Source organism: Scatophagus argus, chromosome 22 (genome assembly GCF_020382885.2).
Source record: "Scatophagus argus isolate fScaArg1 chromosome 22, fScaArg1.pri, whole genome shotgun sequence".
NCBI lineage: Eukaryota > Metazoa > Chordata > Actinopteri > Scatophagidae > Scatophagus > Scatophagus argus.
In genome coordinates, this window is record NC_058514.1 from 6070249 (window position 1) to 6096701 (window position 26453).

The 26453-nt window shown below is 41.4% G+C and overlaps 4 protein-coding genes across 6 annotated transcripts; 2 read left to right on the top strand and 2 right to left on the bottom strand.

Annotated features, from left to right (window-relative positions):
* Nucleotides 1-474: 474 nt before the first annotated feature.
* si:ch211-244b2.4 (uncharacterized protein LOC541512 homolog) lies at nt 475-5736 on the top strand. The gene is made up of 10 exons (XM_046378823.1): nt 475-592; nt 1350-1441; nt 1581-1794; nt 2785-2929; nt 3014-3146; nt 3393-3513; nt 3616-3694; nt 4136-4238; nt 4324-4444; nt 4969-5736. Exons 1-10 carry the CDS (start codon nt 526-528, stop codon nt 5028-5030), a joined length of 1137 nt encoding a protein of 378 aa, XP_046234779.1. The 5' UTR covers nt 475-525; the 3' UTR covers nt 5031-5736.
* A 300-nt stretch (nt 5737-6036) lies between these two features.
* On the top strand, nt 6037-10053 carry si:ch211-244b2.3 (uncharacterized protein LOC557230 homolog). Its single transcript, XM_046378824.1, has 12 exons — nt 6037-6182; nt 6267-6306; nt 6871-7000; nt 7328-7472; nt 7557-7677; nt 7777-7855; nt 8013-8124; nt 8303-8408; nt 8516-8597; nt 9039-9102; nt 9453-9567; nt 9709-10053. The coding sequence occupies exons 1-12, from the start codon at nt 6162-6164 to the stop codon at nt 9768-9770; spliced, it is 1077 nt and encodes a 358-aa protein (XP_046234780.1). The 5' UTR covers nt 6037-6161; the 3' UTR covers nt 9771-10053.
* A 103-nt stretch (nt 10054-10156) lies between these two features.
* scyl2 (SCY1 like pseudokinase 2) lies at nt 10157-20187 on the bottom strand. 3 transcript variants are annotated; one of them, XM_046378820.1, is made up of 19 exons: nt 20043-20187; nt 18366-18562; nt 18022-18179; nt 17504-17648; nt 16688-16837; nt 16372-16593; nt 16017-16133; nt 15798-15923; nt 15429-15605; nt 14900-15022; nt 14397-14510; nt 14099-14231; nt 13889-14007; nt 13690-13790; nt 13400-13469; nt 13223-13300; nt 12997-13119; nt 12265-12913; nt 10157-10372 (listed from the first exon to the last, which is right to left on the bottom strand). In XM_046378820.1, exons 2-18 carry the CDS (start codon nt 18540-18542, stop codon nt 12290-12292), a joined length of 2757 nt encoding a protein of 918 aa, XP_046234776.1. In that variant the 5' UTR covers nt 18543-18562; nt 20043-20187; the 3' UTR covers nt 10157-10372; nt 12265-12289. The 3 variants fall into 3 exon arrangements, with proteins under 3 accessions (XP_046234776.1, XP_046234775.1, XP_046234777.1); XM_046378819.1 differs by having other exon boundaries at nt 10157-12913; XM_046378821.1 differs by lacking the exon at nt 20043-20187 and adding an exon at nt 19840-20018 and having other exon boundaries at nt 10157-12913.
* Nucleotides 20188-20963: 776 nt separating this feature from the next.
* On the bottom strand, nt 20964-25845 carry depdc4 (DEP domain containing 4). Its single transcript, XM_046378822.1, has 9 exons — nt 25704-25845; nt 24618-25041; nt 24250-24401; nt 23950-24145; nt 23558-23808; nt 23278-23420; nt 23061-23186; nt 22778-22856; nt 20964-22601 (listed from the first exon to the last, which is right to left on the bottom strand). The coding sequence occupies exons 1-9, from the start codon at nt 25780-25782 to the stop codon at nt 22402-22404; spliced, it is 1650 nt and encodes a 549-aa protein (XP_046234778.1). The 5' UTR covers nt 25783-25845; the 3' UTR covers nt 20964-22401.
* Between the last annotated feature and the right edge of the window lie 608 nt (nt 25846-26453).

Below are 26453 nucleotides of genomic sequence, written 5' to 3' on the forward strand. Positions count from 1 at the left end.
TCATATCACTATCACTCTGTTTTTATATATATTTCATATTTTATTTATTAATTGATACGTTGTATGTATAGTAACATATTACATGTTTTGCATAGCACTTTTTGTGCTATGTTGTAAGAGAGTTAATGGCAGGTTATCCTTGCATTTGCTATGTTGTAGCACAAAAAGTGCTACAATGTTGCAACATCTGTAAACCTCTATGCATTTTATATGTAGGTCAAAGTGTTAAGACCTACATATTGTGCGTTTTTTTGTACGTTTGAATCTATCAAGAAATGGTCGAAAAATCAATATTCAGATTTTGTTATATTACATCTCTGCTGTTTGTGAAATGTGCGTTGGTTAAGAAGAGAAGAAGTACATCTAATTTTTGCCATCACTGTTGCCTTCAGGACTTTCCCCCTTACTTTATAATTCCTCCAAAAGACGCCCCTGATAACGATAGTGGTGTAAAGTTATGCTGACAGTAGTCTTTCTGCGGGACACACCCGCAGAACCAGCCTATTGTGTGGGAGTGGCTGTCATATGAATCAAAATAAAGATAATGAAAACGAAACAATTGCGGATGATATCGCGATGGCGTCTGCCGCCAGTAAGTATCCTGTAAACTATATTCTTAATTTACGTACTAATATCTGCAGTGTTAGCTGTGTTGGACGTGGTGTGTCGCCTACATTTATTTCCTTACATGATGAAAATGAGAGTTAAATCTTGATATCTTAATACACCCGAATGGTATCACTGATGTATGTGACGTTAGGAAAAAGCGATAGGAATGACTCGGGTCTTGACTCTCAGACGGGTACTCAGATTGATCACCTGAGCTGTGATCGTTTATTTTACTTCTCATCGCTTTTGTAGAACTTGAAATCCTAAGTTTCGGTTTCGTTTTTTATTTTGCGTTTCCTCCATCACCCGTCCAGCCCGAAGCTGGAGGATAAAAACCAAGCAACAGGTCTACTTTACTCGTTTATAGCACTAAACTTAAGACTCGCTCATTATTTAACTTTAATTTAGCAGCGGTTTTCCAACGTGCAGGTCAAAGCCAAATACGTTTTGTAATTCAATTAGCCAGTAGGGGGCAGCAGATAAACATATAACAAAACATGATGTATATACAAACGGGATTTTATTATAAAAGTGAACTTTCATCATTTATTTACTACTTTCTCAATGAACAAAGTATAGAAAATAAGGATGGAGCAACAGAGGCAAGGCCAAAGAATGAAAAACTGATTGAATGATGAAGATCATGCTCCATCATCATCACCGGGAGTTACAAATAAGCCCTCACCAGACATGTAAACATTTGATACCGATTCTCTGGTGTTTTGTGCTGTTTTGTGCAGGGTCTGTTGAGGAAATCCCTTCTGAGGACGAATCTGACTTCAGCGACGAGTCAGACAGCGATGAACATTCAGCAGCAGAAACTGACTGTCAGGTTCGTTTCCGGCCAGGGTCAGCATCTGTTTTACAAGCCCACTCAAACCCAGAGTTTTCTGATATTTGCTTTTCACCTGACGGAGCACATGAGCGTATGTGATGAGAATAAAAGCATCTTCTGTATTTTGTTTTTAAAGCGTCGAGACAGACAACCGTGCAAGTTTTACAACAAGGGCGGCTGTCGGGATGATGGCAGGTGCTCTTACCTGCACGTCTGCAAGTATGCACTGAAAGGAAACTGTCGCTACGGGTCCAGGTGTAAGCTGAAGCACAGCACGGGTGCGAGGCCGTCCTCTGGTGTGCGAGACACCCGATCCGCGTCTGGAGACGAGGAACAGGATGAGACCGAAGGTTTCTGTCTCATCCACATCTCAATTTCCAAAATGTTCACACCTGAAACTTTATTATACTCATGTGTACTTGGTAATATGTGTTTTAGACATTACAAGCTGGATGTTTTAATTCTGTTCATTCGGTCTGCTCTGCCAGCTGGGTGTGTGTCCGTCCAGTTTTTCAGTCAGAGACAAATTTGTGATTTGTCTTTATAAACAAAACTCAGTTCGCTCCAACAAAAGGGGGACTTAACCTTCTCAGTACTCTGATGCTAAGACAGCAACATTTTTCTTATGGTGAAAAAGTTAAGGTTGTGAGCGTAAATCAGAGGTGCATTCAAAAGACAAAAAGATTTAAAAAAAAAAAATTAAATTAAACAATTAATTTTTGGAAGATTTTGAATTATTTCTACATTTTTTTTAAAATAAATGCACTAAATGTTTCTCTAAAAAACCTAAAATTTATATTCTTAACATAAAGAAAAGGATTCAAGAAACTTTATTGTCATTTCACACATGTAGAAACTTGAGGTGGAACGAAATTTTCCCCGGTCCCAGTATAAGCCTAAAAACCTAACAAAATACCCAATGCTATAAATATAAAACAACACTATATAAATATAAAAAACAATCAGAATAAAAGATATAAACAATCAGAATAAAAGATATATAAACAGTGAACACATGCAGTCACATTATCGGAGCTGTTCAGATGGAAACAGTTGATGAAAGTAAAGTTTGCGAGCCAGAAAGAAAAAAAAAAACAACCAAAACACATTAAAACAAAACAAAACAAAACAATGAGCTAAAAGAGGCTAAAAGGCTGAGCAAAGCTGAGGGGGATTGTTGGTGGGTTTAAACCTACAGCCGTCACCTTTCACACGCGCACACTCACTTCATCCATCGTTGATACAAAAATTACTGCTTTACACCATAACATAATAATGTGTGTGTGTCATCTGTGGTGCCTTCGCTTGCAGAATGTAAATCTAAAACTCTTTATGTCCAGCCCCAAAGCTCACTGACGGCCGACTCTACCAGTGGCAGCTGAATGATGGAAATTCCTGGATGGATGTTGAAAACGATCACGTCATCGAAGCCCAGTACTCACTGCCGCACACCAAGAGCATCAAAATCTACAACACGGCGTATGGGTACGCAGCGTCAACACGTTTTCTGAGCACAGGTGGATGGAAACCGCTTGATGAGTCTCTGTCTCTGTCTCTGTCTCTCTACAGGGCCGTGAGTATAGATTTTAACAGGATGAGAGTGTGTGGAAAGAGTCTGAGGGTGAGACGTTTGGATGATGGAAACACTCAGTGGATCTGGTACTGCACCTTGCGTCGGAAGTGGAACAAGTATGGAGACAAGGTAGAAGGAAATTAAACGTTTCTATTTCGGAGCAAAAATTGCCTTGTAAAAAAGTGCCTTGCTCAATGGCACATCAGCCGGCTAATGGAGGGGTGGGGACATTATCACTCCACCACACTGAAATTTTTCCTGCCCGGTGGGGGAATCGAACCAGAAGCCGCTTCTGAAGCCACAGCTGTGTTTTGATTTCTTCGTCTTCTTGGTCAGTTTGTTACTCAACATTGATTTTTTAAAATGTCTTTAAAGGATTCAAAGGGAAACCCAAGTCCTGTGGTGAACTCTGACATAGAAAAGAAGTTCCAGAGTGACCCAAGAGGCTGTTTTACTTTCAGCATTGGAGCTGACACTGTAGAGATCAGATTCAGGGGTGAGGTATATCCACAAAACCTGCACTCGGAGGACATTGTGAGTTTCTGCTCGGATACCAGATTTATGTGCTTTCTGTTGTTGTTGTTGTTGTTGTTTTCAGAAATGCGACAGGTGTGTAAAAACAGGAAGAGAAAGGTGACTCGTCGACCACTTTACAGACAGAAGCAAACGGGATCCGGGTGAGTCTGGCTTTTGTTCACCGGCTTGAAAGAGAGTTAATGGCAGGTTATTCTTGCCTTTGCTTTTTAGTTTTCTTGCACAGGGTTTGAAATGGTTGCGACTGTAAAGCTACCCACAGCTCCACTCAGCAGCCAGTTAGCTTAGCTTAGCATAAAAAGTGGAAACAGGTGGAAACAGCTAGCATGGCTCTCAGCAAAGGTAACTATACCTGCCCTGCAGCATCTCCAAAACTCGCCAGTTAACTTGAGATATTTCATTTGTGCAATTCATACGAAAAATCTAACTTATTGTGGCAAATTTCCTTACAAATCTGTATGAAGGGACTTGCTGTACATTTACATTAACACCAGATGGCAGACTTTGCTCATATTTATTAAATAAGTGCGTTTCCCGACACGTTGAAACACACAGCAGTACAGACTGCGATGCTGTCGTTGCAGAGTGTCTGCAGCAGCCTCAGCACTACAGACCCTGTCGCTGGGCGGCAGACCACAGTGGCAGTTCGAGGGAGACAGAGGAGCGTGGCATCAGTTCAGGCACAGAGTGAGTTATCAGCACAGATTTCATTTGCCTTTAAATAGCTCTGCTCAGATCAGCCGTGAAGATGTGGATGGCTTTGTGTGTGCAGAGCGGCACTCAGAGTGAATGCTCGGTCACCAGCGAAGACATTGAGACCAAGTACCAGCAGAACTCCAACGACGGCATGTTCTTCACCGTGAGCGGACAATCCTACAAGCTGGACTTTGCAGGTCGGGTTATGTTTTACATGTCAGTGAAGAGGGGAGGTAATAAATGAAATGGTATGAAGTTATGTAGTTCTGTCCAGGAAAAGTCTGCTGAAATTATGAGGAATTTATGGACACGTGAACCAAATCATTGCAGAGAAAATGCAAACCACAAGTCACAAAGAATCTGGGCTTTAACCCTAGAACACTAACGTCGGGTGATTTTCACCCACACAATTTTGAAATGATCGAATTTTACAACCAAATGAAGGGATGTGTTGATACTTTCGACCAAATGTGTGCTCAGTACAGCTGTGAAAGAAAAACCAAGAGGTGGCCACTGTGTGTCCTATATGGCATGATGAACGCTGGTGTGATAAACTGTATTTTATCCGAGATATTATATCGGGTAAAATATACCCAACGTTAGTGATGGTGTTACTAATTTTAACGTTAGTGTTCTAGGGTTAATAAACTGTAACGTCTTGGCTGAAACATGACAAAGATATTTATTTATTTGTTGTTCTCTATATTTTTTCCCCCTGCAGCGATGATTCAAACCAACCTCAGAACCAAGCATTCACGCAAGATCAGACGTGTGCTCGTGTGATCGTTCGAGGGGATCTCCACGTGCCTGTGCCGTACCATCGTTCATGCAGTCATTACAGTCTCACATGAATTTATCTGGGGGGATTTTTAGCGTTGGTTCTTGTAGATTTGGCTCTACGCTGGCCTCTTTGTTTTAAAGTGTCATATTGAGTTTGTATTAGAAAAGAATCGAGGATAAGATTAAATTGTACTGAAGGTTGTGTGGTTTCTTGGTGCTGTGGGGGATCGTGTTAAAATGACCAAATTACCCCTAAATGCTGCCTGATGAACTTGCACTCAGATTACGTACTGTACCAAAATGCCTTTTACAAAATTATTGTTTGAAGTACACATACATGACTTAGCCTGCTGCGCACTGCCATACCTGGGGATGCAATATGTTTTTTTGTTGTTTTTTTTTATTTTGTTGACAAATACATTAAGATAAATGCAAAATATTTGCTGCACGGGACAACAAATCTACAAGCTGCCTCTTCTGTTGTAACAGAATCGACTCATTCAGAAGCAAATCTGAGGGCGTTTCTCAACAGCCTTACGCTGCATGTGCGCGTTACCTTTCAGGTGTTTTACATGACGCAGTTGGGTGCTTGCACATCATGCAATAATAATTCATATATATGTATCGCTGCTGGACCTTCAGGTTTACAGATGGCTGGCAAATAATATGACAATTTAATAAAAATGACTTCAATTAAAAAAATCCAGTGTTTGCTTGTTTGTTTTGGAAGCAGTAAGAGAAAATAAAAGTACTTTTTTCCATTTGTGTTTGCCCATCATTTTAATATCTTGAAAACAAAACAGAATTTCCACTGTGCTGTCACTCAACTGAGACCATAAAAAGCACAAGGCAGACAAAAATGTTCACCGACACATCAAAATGTGTTCATTATAAAAAGTCACCTCCTGAAGTGTGCCATCGTGGAAGGCTTTTTAGAGTTAAACAATCACTTCCACCAGAGTCACTATGAGGACTCCACCCAGTGCGTGGACGCTTCTGCAGAAGAACCGAAAGTGAAAGCCGATTGTGGAAAAACACAAGTGAAACAATCACGTCGACTTCTGTGTGACACCAAACTAAGCCTGAAGAAGATACGTTTGTTTAATCTGCCTGTTTTGATGCTGGGCTGACGCCATGTATCCTCCTCACAGCACGGTGAGTGTTCCCCACAGGGTCACTTTGTGATCACGTCTCACTGTCGGAAGCTTTTCTTGACTTTTGTGTGTCTGCTGCTTACAGGGAAGTGAAGAGGAGTTTGGCCGTTTGTGGGACACTGCAGGTCTGTCTAACATAAAGGTCCTCATATAGCAGCTAATTAATAATATGGAATTACGTCCTACATTTTAAGCCTTTTAGCTGAGTCTCTCATCATGACTCACTTATGCAACTAATACGTCAAAATCAAGAATCATATTGTCTTTTAAAAAAGTAGAAAAGGTTGACTTTTGGAAATAGTAATGATAAGGATACTCATTGGACATATTGTACACAAAGTCCCACGCTAACTTGGGACATGATCACTGAGTTGTCTCCTCCATATTAAGTTTCTGTTTGTTCTTGTATGTAAAAATCTTAGTTTGCGCTGTAACTTGTAACCAAAGCTGTCAAACAAATAAGAACTAAAAAGCATCTCCGAAAAGCAGAAATCAGCATGAAAAGAAAAAGAAGAACAATACTTGAGTAAATGTTCTCGTTTACATTACTGTCCTGGACTAACTTAATTAGCGTCAGTGCCGGACAGTAAAGAAACAAACTGCTGCTGACGTGTGCAGTGGAGCAGCTGTCAGACTGCTGTCACATGCTGTAAATGCGTGATAAGATCCCATATTTATCTACTTTGCAGTCAGTGGGAAACATTATGAGTGGCAGCTGTCTGATGGACATCAGTGGCTGCGAATTGACAACGACCATGTGATCGAGACCCACTACTGCCAACCTGGAGCTAAAGGAATCACCATCAACACAAGCCATGGGTCAGCGCTGGTGATTTCTACTCGTTTAACTTTTCTTCCTGTCTGACATTTTTCCAACAGTCGCATAAAATTTCTCTTAAGGTTCAGGTGTTATTTCCAGGAAGTGCTTACGTATAATCTGGAGGTGTTTGAATAAGCTTTGGCCAAGACATATGGTGAAAGTAGGATGAATTTTTTTCACAGGAAACACTATTTAAATTATTAAGGGAATAACGTTATCCAAACTGAGGATGGTGACTTAAATCTTGCTTTGCTCTGGGACAATCAAAGCAAAATGTCACATTTGAAGAAGTATATATCAGACTGAATCACGTGTGTCCTCCGCAGGCCCGTGTTCATAGACTTCGATAAGTTACAGGCTTCGAATGGAGCTATGGGGGTGCAGAGGCTATCTCTCCTACCTCAGGGCCAGAAGGCGGATGTAGGCTGGTACTTCAGAGATGACCAGCTGTGGCGTGAATACGGAGCCCAGGTGAGGAAAATGTCCACCGTTAAATTCACTCAGTTCTCAGATTTTACACACTGACCGTCTCCTCATCCTCCTCCTCGTCCTCAGAGCTCTGGCACATTGACCTCCTCAGTCAGCAGTGAAGATGTTGAGCAGCAGTTCGCACTAAACCCTCAGGGATCCTTCAGCTTCACAGTGGGCTCGACAGTCTACGCGCTTGACTTTTCCAGTATGTGATATTTACTAAGTGAGATACCAAGTACGAGCTTCATGTCGAGAAACGTCTTCTTGTGCAGCCAAATCTAACTGATGGTGTTTTGCTCTGCAGCCATGAGCCAAACAAACTGCACCACAGGCATGTGCAGGAACGTACGCAGGCGGCCAAAATTCCCTCCCAACACAGGAAGGTAAGACTTCTCATCTGCAGGAATTAGATTTTTGTCTATTGATCTGTCAGCTGGTCTCACCTGGAAGGACTTTTACTTGGGAGGGAAGTTTAAGACAAAGCCCCCCTGTATAGAAGTCTGTATGAACATGCGTGACAGTGTGTTCATGTCTCCACAGCCTTCCCTCCACCACAGTGTTTCCCACGGCTTCCTCCTCACAAGCCACTAATGGATGCTACAAGTGGGAGTTTATGGGAGATGAGGGCCAATGGACAGAATACCAAGCACACGTAAGAAAGATAACTGTAGCATAACCTGCCATAAAAGGTTTAGTTTTCATTTTACATTCAGCTAGAAGCTTTAATATGACATGGCACTTTATGTTAAATATATTTAGCTTTCATTCTTCATTTTTTCTCCTAATGGTGTCATGGACTGATTTCTGACTGAGTTTGTGTTTGTGCACAGGTGTGTTCATTTGACAGCGCTGCCATCGAGAGACAATACAAGCTGAATCCACAGGGGCAGCTGAACTTCAGGATCAAGAGATACTCATACACGCTGGATTTCTCAAGTAATGCACACACATACAACAACAGGTGTAAAGCTAAAGAATCTGTTACTTGATTTTGTCAGGGACAGCAGTTTAAATTGCAACTCAAACCTCCGTGTTTGTCACAGAAATGCAACAAGTCAATAACAACATCGGGACTACAAGAACAGTGAGGAGGACTGCTGTCTATGGGAGCCAACAGAACAGCAGGTCAGGAGGAACGTTCCACCATGTATCACCAGTATCCCATAAAGTACCACTAATTAATCCTTAATTTACCCTTGAAAACATACCAAACTTCTTAACTGGACTGAATTGATTTGAAAAGGCAAATGACAAAACCCCTCAATTTTAAAAAAAGATCTCGTATAGAGTTAAATAAAGCAAACACTAAAGGAGTTAAAACACTTTGAAATACCCTTAATTTACAACTTAATTAGACTAACGTGTACATGACATTCTCTTATTCATGTCCTATTAATTATAAATGAATGTACCGCTGGAGTGTTACAGCTTTTGTTTTTGACTTACTTTTACACACCAAATCTGTATAGCGACAGCAGGTCTATTCATGGGACGGTAATAGGCTATGTGAACACTGTATGTATGCTAACTGTAAACATTTTCAACTTAAATTCTTCTGTTCTTCAGTTGGACCACATTGCCACAATGGCAGTTTCAAGACATCGATGGAATATGGACAGATTATTCCAAAGTAAGACACGACTCTGTTTTTGATAATGTGTTAATGCCAGTATTGTCGAGCAGTGAATCCTTTACGTAAGTAAATAAGTTTAAGGGAATCTGTCAATATGCAAAACGCTAATGTTAGCATGCTAAGTTTATAACAATGACAACATGCTGACTTTCAGCAGTTATAATGTTTATCATACAGTGGGGTTAGTGTTGTTAGCGTGCAGACATTTGCTATTTAGCACTAAACACAAAGAGTGATGATACTTGAAGGGTTCACCCGCTTTAATCAAGTAACTCAATAGACAGAGACACACAGGATTTTCTGAACTAACAAGACTTAAAGTTTATGTTGATCTCTGGGTCGTGTAGGGGAATTATCACTGCAGCGTGTCCAGTCAGGACATCGAGCTCCAGTACCAGGAGAACCCGTCAGGCACCATCATGTTCACCACCAAGAACTTTGTCTACGAGCTGAACTTCTCAGGTGATCCGGCAACACGAACAGCTCCAGTCTTGGTCCCAAGTTAAAAATCTGTTTTCCAGGCTATGTAGAACTTCATACTTATGAAGTGACAGTAACGGATCATTGTGCATATTAGAGTAACTTTAAATCTGTTTTTTGCAGCCATGACCCAGAGGAACCTGTCGACAAACACTACCAGATCAGTACGACGACTTAATCAGTGACTGCCACAACAACAGATCCTCACAATCACCTCACTGCCTGCCTCAGGTTGTCTCTTGTGTTGGAGACATTTTTCACCAGCTGCCTCGGTGATCAGCTCACCTTATAAAGACCTAAAACCAAAGGGATGTTTACAATCGTTTCATGTAATCCTGCCCATGTTTTTGTGCATGTAACCGTCAGTTGATGTTAAAATGTCATGAATACTGCCTTTTGAGAAGAAACCTCTTTTGACACTGCCTACAGATTATGCAAGGAAATCTTAAATACTGCCATATAATCAATGCACTTTGACTTTATCATTTCAAAATTAAAGGTTCAAGCACTCCAGTGTCTTATGTGCTGTTTTAAAACAATCACAAATAATAACAACCACCCTCTCAGAGTATTAGATTGTGTACTTTCCTTTATATGTACAGATTTTCATTGGACCACCTCAGAAACCAGCACCGTAACACATTAAACGAGGGCCACACTTCACATAAATGACAGCAATGGCATACAAACAATCTTGTAGAAGAATAAGTTTTCTGCTTTGGGGTTCTGCCAGGAACACGCAGCACAGATCACATCCACTTTGTGAGGAAATCAAAACTGCCACAGAGTATGCCGACCTACAAATGAGAACAAAAAAAACAAAACAAAACACACAAAACAGCTTCAGTCACAGAAACATTTGTAGTTTTGTATGACGAAAATGGGGAAATTAACCGAACCTGACGAGTCAAATCCACAAGCAAGTAACACTTCCAAACAACTGGAGAGACCTCACCGTGTCTTGATGGCATTATTTTACAAAAACAAAAGTTAACCCAATAAAAGACATTACGCTTCAGCATGTTAACAACAATCATTGTCATCGGAAACAGTGTGACCGAGGTGCTTCTAAAAACCCTAAAATGGCGGAACTTTCTTCAAAAATGCAAGATTCAGGATGAGTACACGTTTATGTTAAGCTGTTTAGAAAATCTGAACATGTCATTACTGCAGGTCAGTGGATATGAAGCTGAAGACACACCGATGGCTGCTTGAGCCAGGCGATGTGTACCCTTGACAACCAATAAGGATTATTGCACACCACTCATCTAAGGCCTCTTAACTGTTTATCACAAGGACATAAAAATGCCAAGACCCTCTCAAAACAATCCATCTTTAAATAACTATATATTTACACTTCACAATAATATGTCACCAGCACAGGTCCTCTGACAGATGAAAAGTGCTGAAATCAAAATATCTAGTGAAACTGTCCATCATTGTACAAATTGCTAACAGAATTGGTGCATTGGATGATTTTGAGCCCCTTAAAATACCTCAGAGCAAATCCAGCTGGATACTGGGGGGAGAAAAGTAATTGGTCACTGGAATTGTTAGGAATCATTATTAGAAAATATGCTAAAATCAAAATTTTGATCTTTCGTGATCAATTTCAGTAACATGTAATGAGAGTAATTTGAGAAGCAAATACCAAACAGCTGATTAAAAGAGAAAATAACATTTGAGTAACAGATTATGAGTGTACCCATATAAGGCACAGTAGCCTAAGCAGTGCATGTGTCTTATTCATTTCCATTAGCATTAGAGTTTTGTTAGCTAGTCCACTTTCATCAGATGCAGAGAAGTCACTCATACTGTCCTGCTTATACAGTGTCTTCTCTTACCAAAGGAGGTGAAACAGCCATCAAAGATCTTTGACCAGACAAAACTAACCCTTACTTTTTCAACATGCTTAAGCAGATGTCAAATTAAGCAACAAAAAAAGCAGATTTTGCAGCCTTAATACCTGATGATAAAAGACCAGACTGGATCATCAGAGTAATCTTTGTCCATAAAATGGAGGCTTCTGGTGCCGCAGAGAAACAGTGGGGCTGTCAGATTTCTACACCCCCTTTCCAGATTTTCTCCACAAAGGAGCCTCCTGGATGCAGATCAGTGACTGCAGGCATGGCAGTGCTACACTTCAAGCTACCTCCCACTGGGCTTGGACGTTTTTATATGCGCGCTTTTTGTTTTTAAGCCAACACTCTGATCACTTTAGACATGCAGAAAATCCTAAAATGGTCTGGAGAGGCAATCAAGGTACCGATGCCTGAAACTGAGCAGATGTGAAGCATGGAAGCCACATTCTTTTTCCTGCCAATCTTGAGTGGCGAGTCTGGTGCAACTTGTTTACAAAATGAAATTCATTCCATCCATTCAAACATTCACGATATGGGCACAAAACCTTCTTGATTAAACCGAGTTGGTCAAGTACAAAACAGTAGGAAACCCCCAGCATTTTAAAGAACACAGCATAGAAGAAGTAGTTCCCACCCCAACCTTTTGTTCTTCTGGTCCAGTAGAAGGTTAATTTGCCAGCTGAATGTGAGCGAGAGTCCGAATTTAAACTAAAACAAATTAAAAATACAGACAGCAACAACCTTGAAAAGAATTTAGTTTTCAGTGTTTTGTTCTGTGAGACTCATCCATCCACAGTTATTAAAAGAATATACTTAACCTGACATCTCTTTTTAATTCACGTTTAGCCAAACAAGTCTTTCAGATCATTGTTGACAGATGCACTATGTTTAATTCCACTTTGGTTCAGGCTGGGGGCTGCAGCAGATTGAGAAAAGTTCTGCGGGCTGAAAAAAGGGTTTGCTTGCATCCCAAACCCGCTGGCCACTCCTCCCATACCAACCGAGGTGCCCTGCATCTGAGTCTGACTGTTCTGGGATGAACCAAACTGACTGAGCCATGGGGTGTTGGTGCCAGGTGTAGCCTTTGGACCCATTTGATTAAGGGTGACTTTGGGCTGGCTGGGTGTGAAAAGACTGTCCAAGGCTGACATGTCAGGAGCCTTATTTGGTCCTTGATTCTGTGTGAGGATTCCAAAGTTTGGGGTGCTGGTGGTGGTGGCCATGCCGCCATAGAGGCCGGGGCCTGTGGGCCGCATGCCCACCGCCCCCATGCCTCCCGTCTGAAAGCCCATGGGTGGATTGAAGCCGTTGGAGCCCTGGGTGCCCATGGGGCCCAGCATGGGGCTGGAGGTGGGGAAGGCAGCGATGGTGGAGCCCTGCATTGGGGCTGGTCGTGCTGTGTTGGCCAACGAGAGGTTGTTCAGAGATGTCATGTTGTTGAGAAGGCTGCTTGTCAGATCCTTAGTCTGTAACATAAAATGAGGTTAGATTTATAATCACAAGCCGTTAGTGCTTTGGCACGTCTACACAGGTTTTTCTCGGGTGTTACCGATGTGTTGGTGGTGGAGGCTGGTTTGACAGTCTGTGGTGCTAATGGCTGCTGGTTCCTCAGTTTGGCTGCCTGCTCCTGCTCCTTAGCCAAGCGCTGTTTCTCCTCTAGAGTCAGAGACATCTGGGGAGGTGCAGAGGAAGAGACATCATAAATAAATTGGATTGCATGCTAAATGGACAAAGGTGAAGATTTGTGTAAATGAGGCATGACTTTGTTTCCATACTCTATTAGGCTGCGGGGCCGTTGCTGCAGAGCCATTCTCTTTCCCATTAACCCCGGTGCTGCCAAAGATATCATCAATCTGAAAGCAAGAAAAACTCCATGCAATCACTGCAGCACAGAGGTGAGATACATGACATTTCATGTCTTTTTTTTGACTTTCTCTGAATTGACTTCTCACATGGTTCCCAGTGCTAGGTGGGCTTTTGGTCTCCTCTGATTGGTTCCCTGGATTCGAGATGTTTATGCTCCTGTTAGAAGAGACAAAAGATTCAGAATAGAAGGGGGATTTGCATTGAAGCATTTATACAACCCTGGTTAATACTGATAATTGCTTTCTAAAACAGATTCAATTTCCCTTGATAATCTTGGATATGAAATCCCCATTAATATGTATAGTGATTTTCTATTTAAACAGAGAGAACAAAAGGGAGGTAATACTGTAGGGTAATTTAAAACTGTGACACACACCTCTGCTGCTCCTGCATGATGTGCAACTGCTCCAACTTGGTCTTGTGTTCAGCCTCCATGCGACTCAGCATGTCCCGTATAACCACCATGAACGAGTTAAACTGAATAACAAAATATATCAGAAAAGAATAAGAACAAAAACAATATATATTCACAGATTTGGCTGGTAAACAAACTTTAAAGGTGTGTGCGTGGCTACCTGGTTGAGGTTGAGGTTGTTGTCTATACTGAGAGAGACAAGGTGGGGCAGGCTCTTGGTGGCAAGGTGCTCTTTGGGGATGCCCAACTTCTTGTGGGTGAAGGTGCACTTATAGATTCCTAAAGTGAGGGGTGAGAAAGTCATTAAGCAAACCAAGAGGTTCGATTCATACAAGCAGGAAGAGGAGAGGAGTGTGTCCAGTTTCTTTACCTAGGATACCCATGAGTACTGCTGGTTCTCTGGAGGGGATCTGTTGTAGGAAAGGCAGGACCTCATCGAGGACAAACCACTTGTCTAGATATTCCAAAATCTTCCCCATACACACCAGAGAGTTCACGCGTACCTACGCAGCAGCAAAGGAAGACACATAAAGTCAAAATGCATATCCTAACATTATGAGATATTAGACACAGCTAAAAGGCACGACTACAAAAAATGTATATTTAAGTACGGGCAAACAGCCTGACAGGTACAAGCTGTGAACAGAAAATGGCCAATGGGAACTCACAGCAAGTGAGGATGTCTTTAGGCAGGCTGATTTTATTCGAGGGATGAGGGAGTTCTTCATGGACGGGTAGTCAATCAGGTTGGCAAACGTCGGGATGATGTTCAGACACAGCTCCTGCTCAGCCACAGATAAGATGTTATGAAATCTGACATTTTTATGAAGCCAAATGCATTCATTCTTGCTGTGCTTTCTAGGTAGCACTGAAAAGAGACTGAAGAGAACAGCATGTGCAGAAATAATGTTCTCAGTGGAATGCTAAAAATATATGCCAGTGAAGTCAGACTCATTGTGAGGATAACTATTTTCACAGTGTTTGTACTTCAAACAGGTGGCGTCTAAAGCAACCAGAAATCTCAAACAGGCCTAAAAATATTTTTGACACAGCACATGGCTTTTTCAAAAATCTAGTATACTGTAGCTCCTACCACAGTTGATATGGTGGTTACTTTTCTGGGTAAGATTGACTGCGTTAATCTCAATAGCACCATTTCCCTCCCTTGTACCTGGATCTGTACTGAGGGGGCTTCCAGAGCTCTGTAGACCATGGGCAGTACGGAGTTCTTTATGTCCTCTGCCGGCGTCTTGGTCAACAATAAGTCCATCTTCTGCAGGAATATCAGCAGGATCTGCACAGCACAGGCACTTAGTGAGGAAAATAAAACTCAAAAGCAAGACAATTCTATGCTATTTTCTACGTGAGTACAGTGTTAAGTGGAAGTTTACAGAGACAGCGTGTTCAGTGGCTTAATTTAGCTATTAGTGTGACAGAAAACACAACCCACAAACTAGCTGATGTGACTGGAGCGGATTCACAGCAGAGATCACTCACCATATTACTAGCCTGAAGAGGCATGTAAAGAAAAATACAGAGAAAGACAATCTTGATAAAGTGACAGGCCAGGCACAAATGGAGCATGCTCTTTAGTCAGTTAAATTTACCTGATTAACACCAAAAGAAGGAAAACATCATGCAAAAGGTGCAAAGAGAAAAATCTCAGTTTTCTGTTAAAGTAAGTGTTTGTGTGTGTCTACCTGAATAGGCTCTTGCTGCTTGAAAACAGGCGTGAGGTCAGGCAAGATGAGGCGGATGTACTCCTCCTTGGTGCACTCCTCTGCAATCAGCAGCACGTTGGGCAACACGAAGGGAACCATGTCCAGGTTGACAAACTCAGAGGTCAACGCAGGCAGGATTCGATACACCACCACCCTCTGTGAGGAAGAAAAACAGAATGGGTTCCAGAAGCCGTGACAACTACAAATTACAATACTGGTATGTTCATGTTGACTTCAATAGAGAGCACTGATAAAAAAAACTAGAATATGAAGAAGTACACAGAAAACACAATACATACCAGAAACAAAAAAACAATAAAATGTGGCTATGATATTTAGTTGTACTACCTTGGGTAGTTTGGGTAGGACTTTGGGGAGGCCTTTGTAGAACTGGGACTTCTGTAGGTTGTCCCTTTGGAAGAGGGAATCAAAGTATTGCAGTGTCACAGCACCCACGTCATCAAAAAATGGAATCTGAACAGAAAAACACAACAAAAAGAAGTTACCAACATTAGCACACAATAAAACGCTTTACTTTGTAATTTCTTTTCTTTATTAAATGCAAACCTTGGTCATCTGGTCTGCATCCGGTCGGACGTTGGGTGTGACACTGAGCAGCATTTTGACATGCTCCCGCACCTCCTCTGGGATCTTGTTCAACAGAGCAGGACTCATAGTGCTCAGCTACAGTGGAACAGAGAAGGAAGGAGGAGAACAAAAACAGTTTTGAGTGGCAATGGTAACACACACACTGGAGCTATGCAACACATTTCTTTGAAAGATATTTTGACATTGAATTGCGAAATCATCGAAGTATTTTGTCAAGAAAGACAAATATCTATTCCAGGGTCATGCACACAAAGCAGAGGTTATATTTTTAAGGAGCATTTATGGTCATTCATGTTGTCACGCCTACACTCACCTGGTCCAGTTGCCTGCTGAAGCTCTTAAAAATGTCATGCTTGTTGACTTGGAAAACAGGCTTGCCTTCATTGAAGACGGCATGCATGACCACGCCCAGCGAGTACATGTCAGAGGCAGAGTCACAGCTGACGGACAAGATGTACTCAGGGGCCAGGTACTCAGGGTTGGGTAGGCAGAGTGGGGGGAGGTTAGGCTCCCACTCTTTACACGTGTACTTAGGCTAAAGAGATCAAGAGAACATGACAATATAAGCATATTGAAGGTTGTAAGCCCTGTCTGAGTGCATTATGAGCACAACAGTATTTTCAACAAACCTCCGCATCTGAGGGGTTGGTAGAGGAGATGCTGAAATCAAAGCCCATGATCTTCCATGATCCACTCTTGTTGAGGATGATGTTCTCTGGACACAAGTTTCCATGGACCATTTTCACTCCACTGTGGAGGAAGGACAAACCCTCCGAGATCTGAAGTGTTATAACAATGAAAATGTCAGGGGGAAATTATAGAGTAAGACAGACTAAAGCATTTTTCCCCAACAAGCTGCAAAGAGGTTGGCATTTAACTGACTCACAGATAGTGTGAATGAGTCAACACATAAAACGAGACATTATGCCCTGCATTTCAGATGTGACACCTCTAACTAAAGGATGCCGTTGCTATGTTAGACACTGCAGACGTTTTCTAGTCCTGTCAGCCATGATTTAACTCCTTTGAGTAACTCATATAAGCTGTGAAAAAGGCTAGATAACAGAAATGAAGGCCAAAAATAAATGATTAGGTTGGAAACACAGCATCGCACTGAAAGGTGATGCATGAAATTGAGCTGGTTCAACTGGCTCTGAGCAGTAACAGCGTACAGTACAGATGCATATTGGACTTTCAGATGTGGCCTACATGGTGTCAAAATTTGATAGACAACTAAGTTTTTGTGTTTTTATAATAAAAAACAGCAATTTCAAGGTTTAGACACTTTTAAAGCCCAGAAAGCCTAGAATCTGTGGATTTTGGACTTGAGATCAGACAAAATCAGCCATAAAAATTTCAGCTTGCACTCTGGCAAGTAATGAACAACAAAGACAATCCCGAGTTGCAGCCTGAAATCAAGTAAACAAACCTGTCTGCACCCTCACCTGTAGCAAGCCATACTTGGTCTCCACATCATAGAGTTTGTACTCCTTGATGTCATTGGGAACAGGGCTGGGCAAGTTATCCCACTGCCCCAGTACGTTGGACAGACTGGCAAACACTGGCTCTGTGCAGAATGCCAAGCAGTCTCTGAGGACCAAATACATAAATAATGTCAGTATAATTTGGAAAAACTGCTCTTAAATGTTGAGTTATGAGACAGCTAACAACATGAGCAAAGAAAAAAGAAGACAAAGAAGTGTTTTGAATTTAGAGCTGCCATGGGTGAAGTTTAAGTAAGAAAAAAAGCCTCAAGACAGCCTCAACCTTATTTTGCCCTCAGGAGATATAAATTATTCAGAGACCACCTTTTGATCATGACAAGCTTCTGCTCCCAAATTCACACACAGGCAGACAAATAGATTTGTTATGCAATTTTTCCCTCGAATGTCAAGCCCCTCTTTGAGCTCCGACTCACTGAATTTGTCCTTCGTCTGTGTGTGCTCGTGCATGTGTTATTTACCGTGACTCTTCCAGAGGATGCTGCACAGTCAGGAGACGGGGATGACGCAGTCTCGTAAGCTGTTGCACCCCTCTTTTCAGCGAATCGATGATTTGGTCCTTCTCAAATTTCTGATACTTATCAATCATCTTCTTATCAAACACAAACACAGCCACTTCCTGGAGGGACAAACAACAATTGGCTGAAGTCCCACAGTGACTTCTGGACAGTTCTCAGTTGATTTCAACAAAAGGACAAGCATTGTCAATTGTCTGACTGTTTAAATCTAAACTTATGAATTGAAGCTGGTCTGATCAGGGGGAGGATGTTACCACAAACACACACACACACACACACACACACACCTGTTTGGTGGACTTCTTGGTGCCATTGTAGATCCTCCAGCACATGTTTGGACCCCCGCTGGCAATATGTTTCCCAACCTCAAACTCTCGTGTCACTGGGTTGCCCATGACAGCGCTAGTGACATCCGCTGTCACCTTGGTGACAGTGCTTTTTAGCTTGTTCAACATAGACTCCATGTTCAGGCCTGACCTGGCAGCTGAAGGCAGATAACAGGACAGGTTTAGCTCAGAGGTGTAAACCAGTAAGTCATATGTCAAGACAATAGTTTTTCTGCAATCCTACAAGAGGCAGCTCCAGCCTAACTCTTCAGCAACAGTCGCCAGCAATCCATCAGACACGCATTCTAATGCACATCATTCAAATTTGCACATCAAAGTGCCCACCAGAGTGCTCTGCGCTGGCTGAGGAGAATAAGCACCATAACAGCCCAAGCTATCCCCAGAAATATAAAATGACTCAGACAAAACTCAGCCACGCCACATTAAAGCTCTCTTTCAAAACACCTCAGGGTGACAGCATGTTAGGCAACAGGAAGTCAGACAAAAGAACGTTGCTGACACTAATATAGCAGTGAACAGACGCTACAGGGTTTTATCTCTCTGTCCGGTGAGTGTGCTTAGAGTACTTTGATTTTTAATTCACTATACTGCAACAAGGCTGAAAAGGTTATTATCTAGAAATTGAGATGCACTCAGTACCGTTTGGATTATCAACTCCTTAAGGAATCCCACATCAGTCTTCGTCAGTCCCCTTCATTTCCTAATTTTGTACATTTTCTACTACTTTTCTACTTTCTACTTCTACTACATTTTTTCTACTTGAACCTAACCCAAAACAGAGGCTTTAGCTGCACTTAGCTATCAATTTTGCAGCATCTATTTGTTGATAGACAGGTCTGTGGCACAAGACCTGGTAATTAAACAAAAGTTTATTGAAGATTTTCCCTAACATGGGGCCGTTTCAAAGCTTGCATCTGCAACAGGTTTGAAGGATGTATTTGGCAAAAATTAGACATAGAATACATAGAAATAAATGGTTATAACATTGCGTAATACGGCAGTCAATTTAGTTAATAGTTAGCAAGAGACCAGACAAACGGGGGAACTGGAAACACCGTTTTGGACATTCACCTCACCAAAACCACCTGCACTGAGCCTACCTAGCTCACTGGTTAGCTAGCTAGTTAGCCGACAGCACACTAGACAGTTTATTAACAGCAGCTTGCAAGCATCATTGTGGTTTACAAGCTATTCGTGTGAGATTAAACGATAATTTTTAACGTTCAGAGAATTAACTGAAATGTTACATTTTGTCGCTTGGCGATCACTGTCGTGTCTGACTGGGAAACAGCTTAATGTTAGCTAAGTTAAACGTCTTGTTTAGCCTGTGCGCATACAACAAAACTAGCACAGCAATGTGACACTAACGATATCGTTACCATCTTCTCAAAACTCTTTTTAACCCCTCATCTACCTTTTTAGCTCTAGAAGAGTGACATCATCGTGGCAATCTGTTGGCAACCGTGAAAGACTTTTTAGACAAACAGATCACGATAGCTACATACCCAAGCTAACTAGCCAACAATGCGCAAGTATTCAGTGACGTTACTGTCCCTAGAGTCAAAGACGGTTGTTTTCCATCCTAAACTGTCGACACGATACCCTCCATCTACTTACCTTAATATTAAAGGAGGTCTCAGTTTTATTTCCTATTACGAGAAGGCTCTCAGCTGTGGCGCTGTCAGTTAGGGCTGTGAAGCACAGCCCCCATGTCTTCCAGTAGCATACGAAATAAGGCTGCTTAGTGCGCTAGTGAATGAACAACCCCACTTCCGGGTTTTTTAACGGAGTCAGGTGCACCAACGTCACCTGTGATTTTTTTAAACTAACTATTTTGTAATAACTATACGTACAAATAAAGTGTACATCAAATCTCTTGATTCACAATTACACTCATCAAACACTCTGAATATCTTACAAATTATTACAGTTAATGAGGGGGACGTGATCCTGCCTCAGGGAAAATGGGACACCATAACAAACAGAGCACAGATTTTTGTACAACACATTGTCAGAAGCATAAAATGTTCTCAGCATTTGTACAAAAATACAGGTATAATTAATAGATATATAATAACCTAAATGTTGGCTTCATACAGCATGTATAGATTACCATAACTGACCCATCAATGTGATCATATGTAAAGAAAAACATCTTGCTCTATAATAGTAAGTCACAAATTATTTGTCAGTCATATTTTGCTATTACACTAAATCTGCAAAGTAACTAGTAACTTGTCTATGAATACTAGTGATGTACAAAAGTAGCAGAAAATGGAAATACCCAACTATAGGCTGTCTATATACAGCAAACCAGGTTTATAGCGGCTGCATGAGTATGTGATGATGTTATAAAAAACAAAACATATGTAGTGACAATATCTGAAATTCTGACTAATGGGTTATCTAATCCAGTGTAACATGATGAGAGATGTGGAACAACTGTGGAAACTGTTGTATATTAGAGGACTCCTGGACTAAGGACCAGTGAAGGTCCTTGGACTCCACAGCACCAAAAGAAAATACCGCAACATCTTGTTTGAGAAACCATCTATTAAAGTTTTATTAAATTCATTATTCCAAGAGAAAATAAAGCACATTTCAGCATCATAAAGTGCATTCTAACAAGATTTCAGTGTATGTAAAGAACATGAGGCTGAATTGAATGAGATTTAACTGTGAATTAATATTGAATGACCTTCATGAATTAACAAAATAAAATCCAGCTGAGGCATCACACTTTACCAAAGATTAAATTAGTATCCTAAAAAAAATTAAGTGCATTAAATTAAATGCATCTTCCATTAAAATGTCCATCTTTCAAATAAAATGACAAAATTGCTATTAAAAAGACATTTGACCAAGATACTAAAAACAGGCTTAACCCCCTAAAATAACATAATAGAAAATGTGTTGTATTAACCTGAGCTACAGTTAGCCTAATACATTATGGTACCCTATTAGTTAGCTTTGATTTTAAAATCTTCAGACAGACCTGACTTCATCTCTAACAAAAACGATTTTCAATCTGTTTCAGGCATATTCAGCTATATTAGTGTTGCACTTCGCAGTGTTTTCCTTAACCACTCTACAAATGCAACAGTAAACTGAAAAACCAAAACAAGAAACAAAATGGCTGCTATACCATTATTATTCTTCATTTGTAGGAATAGTCACATCCGATCCAAGTGCACGGCATTAATTTCGAAAGCTGCATTTCCATTGTCAAAGCCCAAATCAACCAAATTTAAATATTTCTTAAGGATAACACTTCAGTTTTATCCAAGCACAGTATCTGCACACACGAGAAGTACATGAATTCAGTGGTTTGAACAGTGGGGTCCAGAGACCCCTGGTGGTCCCTGAGGGGTTTCCAGTGAGTCTCCACAAATATTCCCAAACAATCTGGCAGACAAAAGCAAGCCTCTTTAAACATTATTCTTTACAATATAAAATCAGTGTCACTAAGGTACAATAAAAAATTACTAACCCCGTTTAAGCATCTGATATCATAGACGAGATATCTTTGTTTACTAATTAGTGCAAAATAACTATAATAACACCCATGGCTTAAACAAACATCTCATAATGCTTCATCTATTTGCAATATTTATCAGACGGATAATGCATCCAGTGCTACAGGAAAAGAACTATAAACATAAAACAAGACATGCACGAGACAGCACGTCTACAAATACAACTTCAACTATTTAGGCCTCTTGTGAGTTAAAGGAATTGGGGAAAGCAGTAACATTTGTCTTAATTATAGGACTATCTGCACTGACGGTGTCCTTCCTTCACTACAGTGTAGTGGGATTAGAGGTGTGGGTGTCTGCCAGTTCTTAAAATATCCATAATTAGAAAGACATTATGTTTAATTAGACTCATGATGTGCATTAAATTATTCTTCTTCAGTGTAAGAAGGATTTGGTAAGTGCACCAAGGAGGTCAAACCAATACCCTTCAGGTGTATGTTTCAGAAGGTGCTGGAGAGATGCTGGAGGAAGACCACGGGGTGATGTTTCTCAAACTCTTTGAGGAGCCTCCTCCTCTCCTTTACAGGTATGGTTTGGCTTGAGGTTATGTCACGAAGAAGCTGTTTGAGGCTCTCCAAAGTGGTAGCCTCTCGTTGGTCCTCGTACTCCTGTGGAGTCACCTGCTGGCAGAAGGTGAACGCTGCAACACACAGTGGTGGGAGACGTCAGTGTTTCACCTCCTCATATGCAGGACTTAGAACCAAGATCCTTTTTAACTGGAGTTCCTCATTAAAGATACATTGATACAAGTGTACTTAGTTCATCTGGCTGCAGATGGTGAGCATGCATATTTAGGTAAAGATGTATTTCATTTACTAGCAATGGAGTCAGGGTCTTTTCCCTGCTGCATGGTCCTCAATGTTCTCCTCACAGCTTCAGTCAGGGATGTAGGTGTCTGCATTCATTACAGGAAGAAAGAGCACAAGGAATATTAAAATGCTGAATGTAAACTTGAAGAATTAAATGAACCTACCACTAACAGGTGGCTGTAGGACCCATTCAGTTAAAGTACGAACAAGAAGTTCAGGTGATGTAAAACGTTTCAGCTGTCTTTAATATAGCATGTTAGTTATACATACGTTGAGAACTTCAAGTGTACCTTAAAGAGCTCATTGCAATTGTCCATGAAAAACAGCACCAGCTTTTCGCTTTGAGATCGAGTCAGTTCGTGATTCTGTATAACTGCTCTCTGAAAAGTGCGGCAGACCAAGGCCCTGTTATCAATCTGAAAGGAAACACACCAGAATGTTAACAATAGATTCAAACACACTGACCACTGATCCAACCTTACATCTCATACTAGAATATAAAGCTACCTGTTTCTGTAAATGGCAAGCATCCGGGTGAGCTGCTGCAGCCATAAAGACCAGAAGTCTCCTGAGTTCCTCTCTCATGCTCGTATCCAACAATCGCAAACACAGCTGAGATGCTTTGATAGCATCCTGCACCTTCTCTTCATCTGGAAAGAAACAAGACAGAGAAGGATTAACATATTTATGGGGGGGATAAAAAGTAGTGACCTTCATGACAGGAATGAAACTGTGACATATCACAAACAGAAACCATAAAACTGCTGTAAATATTATCCAGTTTCACCCAACAAATTCAGGATTGCAGCATGTATGTCCAGGTGGCGCCCTGAGAGTAGTGGAGCTTTTTCCTGTCCACTGTAGTACTTGGCAATGGTGTCAAACAGAAGTCTCTTTTGGCTTGCCATCTGCTCAGCCTGGTCATCTTCTGAAAATGTATTTCCACCTTGTTGGCTGAGCTGTTCCCCTGCGACCACAATCAGCTGGTCGGGAAAGAGCTCCAAGCAGTCTGCCGCTGCTGACAGCCACCCATCCAACCTGCGAACAAAGGGTGATGAAACAGAACATAATGTTTTATTGTCACTCTACAGTTTTCTGTAATTCTTGAAAATACTGGAATATAATGTTTTTATGTCAATTGTGCAAAAACGCTGAATGCATAATAATCAGAGCACTGACTGTGGCAAGTTAAGAGTGTCAGGCAGTTCTCTCTCCAGGCATGTGTTAGAGATAACCAGGTCCTGGGTGGCCAGAGGAGTTCTGTAGCCCAGGAGATGAACCCTAGCAGGAGAGGTCAGGATGCAGTCCAGCATGGGCACCTCTACTATCTGCAACAGCTGCAGCAGTGTTTGCTGCTTCCAAACCTCATCCACCACTAGGGAGGGATGATGGATAGAGGAAATGTTATGGGATGTTGTTGCTTTGTATGTGGCACACACCATAATATTGGCAAACACTTACAGATTATCTCAGTCTTACCAGCTTTGGAGAGAAAGGCAGAAGTGGAGGGTGGTGTGTTTAGAGCTGAAGATATGGTGGGTCGCAGGTTGATGGTCTTCAGCAGCCTCTCAACCCTCCTGTCTGAAGGCTCGACAGCAAGGGGATTAGATATCGTCCTCAGTTCCTTCAGCCTCCAGAAACAAAAGTAAGCATTATGGTGATTCATAAACACTCGGGTCTGTGTAGTGACCCTGGGTAACAAAGCTTTACAATGTTGTGAAAATTAAACTATCAGAATAACTACTCAATAAAAGCCTTGCTATAAAAAAGTAATAGGAGGGTATGATTGCATAATAATGGCCAATGAGCAGTGGGTTTTCAGAGAGGTGATTTTGATCAAAACCAACCTGGAACTTTTCTTCCTCTTTGTCTCCCTCTCCTCTGGTAGCATGTTTTCTGTGTCACTGCTGCATTCCTTCATGGCAAAATTTGGTGAGACTTTATAATCCAGAAAACGGTAAAGGCTACAGCTGCTGTCTTCAAAGGTCACTTCCTTGTCTCTGCGAAACAGCTTCGTACCCACAGGTTCGAACACTTTGGCCTCCATCAGAGCCTGGCAGAGTCGAGCGGCTTTGAGTCGAGACACTTCACTTGTGCAAAACACCACATTTTGCATCAAGTAACTGAGGACGGCATCCACTGCGTCTGAGCCTGTGAAACATCCAGCATGAACGCGGAGGTGCCTTCTACAGCGGCGCACCTCCACCTGGGTTTGCAGGGCCTGGATGATGTTGTGCCACAGCTGGGTGGCACCAAAGGGCCCTGAGAAACCTATTAGGAGACACAGAGTTCGAGAAAATTAGGTTTGTCATCATCTTCATTTCAGTGGAAACCAGGAGTAGTATATAAGTATATATCCACGAGTTACATTTCAGTAGAAAAATTTTACTTTTTACTCCACTGCCTTTATCTCACACACGCCAAATGCTGACTTTAACATTTCTACGTCTCGATCGACCAGCTACATTACAATGTTTATTACACGTCGATGTATGTTTAACAACAACCTCACGATATCACGTTCCTATGATACTATCTTTTAAAGAACGTAAAGCTGTTACGCACTTTTTGGATCGTGGATACTCAACATTTAAATGTATCTAATCTAGGGATTTTACTAAACGTGAAAGTATTTTACAGTGTGCAGTGCTACTACTCAATAAATACTGTGAATACTTCTACCACTTTAGAGGGAGGTCCCTGAATGTCAGTCTCTCTAAAAATCTGGTCTGTAAAACATTTTAACTAAATATAATTAACAGCTCACAACACGGTTAGTTCAATCGTTAACCGTACTGATCTGTCAATACTAGACTCCAACCACGTCTTCGCTCTTTATTTAAACAACTGTGCTTTGTTTGGGTGGTTGTATTGACATATGAGGGGAGATTAGCTATCTCGAAAATTATTTAAGGTAACTACTCAGATCTTACCATGTTGTATATTTTCCCGAAAACTTCTCGTTTGGCTGTTCAACCTTCTGAAGCGAGGAGTCAAATCAACCGCCATCATGCGCTCTACGTGTGACGTCACCAGGCGAAAAGCGTAAACCTCTTCTTCTTCACTCTAGTTAATAGGGGGTGGCATACCAACGTGAGTACGTGCATACCGCCACCTACTGCACTGGAATGTGCAACATCAGAGATTAACACACTATATGGACAAAAGCATTGAGACAGACCTCTTTAGTATTGAATTCAGGTGTTGTACGGAGCTGTTTGTTTGACTGTGCCCCAGTGCACAAAGCAAAGCTCCATAAAGACATGGTTGGATGAGTTTGATGTGGAGGAACTTGACTGGCTTGCGCAGAGCCCTGACCTCAACCTCATCCAACACCTTTTGAATGAACTGGAACAGAGATTGTGAGGCAGACCTTTTGGTCCAACATCAGTGTTGCAGCAAATGCTCTGCTGCATGAATGGGCAAAAACTCCCACAGAAACACTCCAAAATCTCGTGGAAAACTTCCACAGAAGAGTGGAAGCTGTTATAGCTGCAAAGCTGTCTGTGTATTTAGAATGTGATGTCATTAAAGTTTCTGTTGGCGTAATGGTCACATGTCTCAATACTTTTGTCTATATAAGTTTAAAAAATTATATAATAATAATTCTATATCTGAATCATGTAACCCAAAATTCCTTCCAGTTTCCATCACATCCAAGTTTACACACACACACACACACA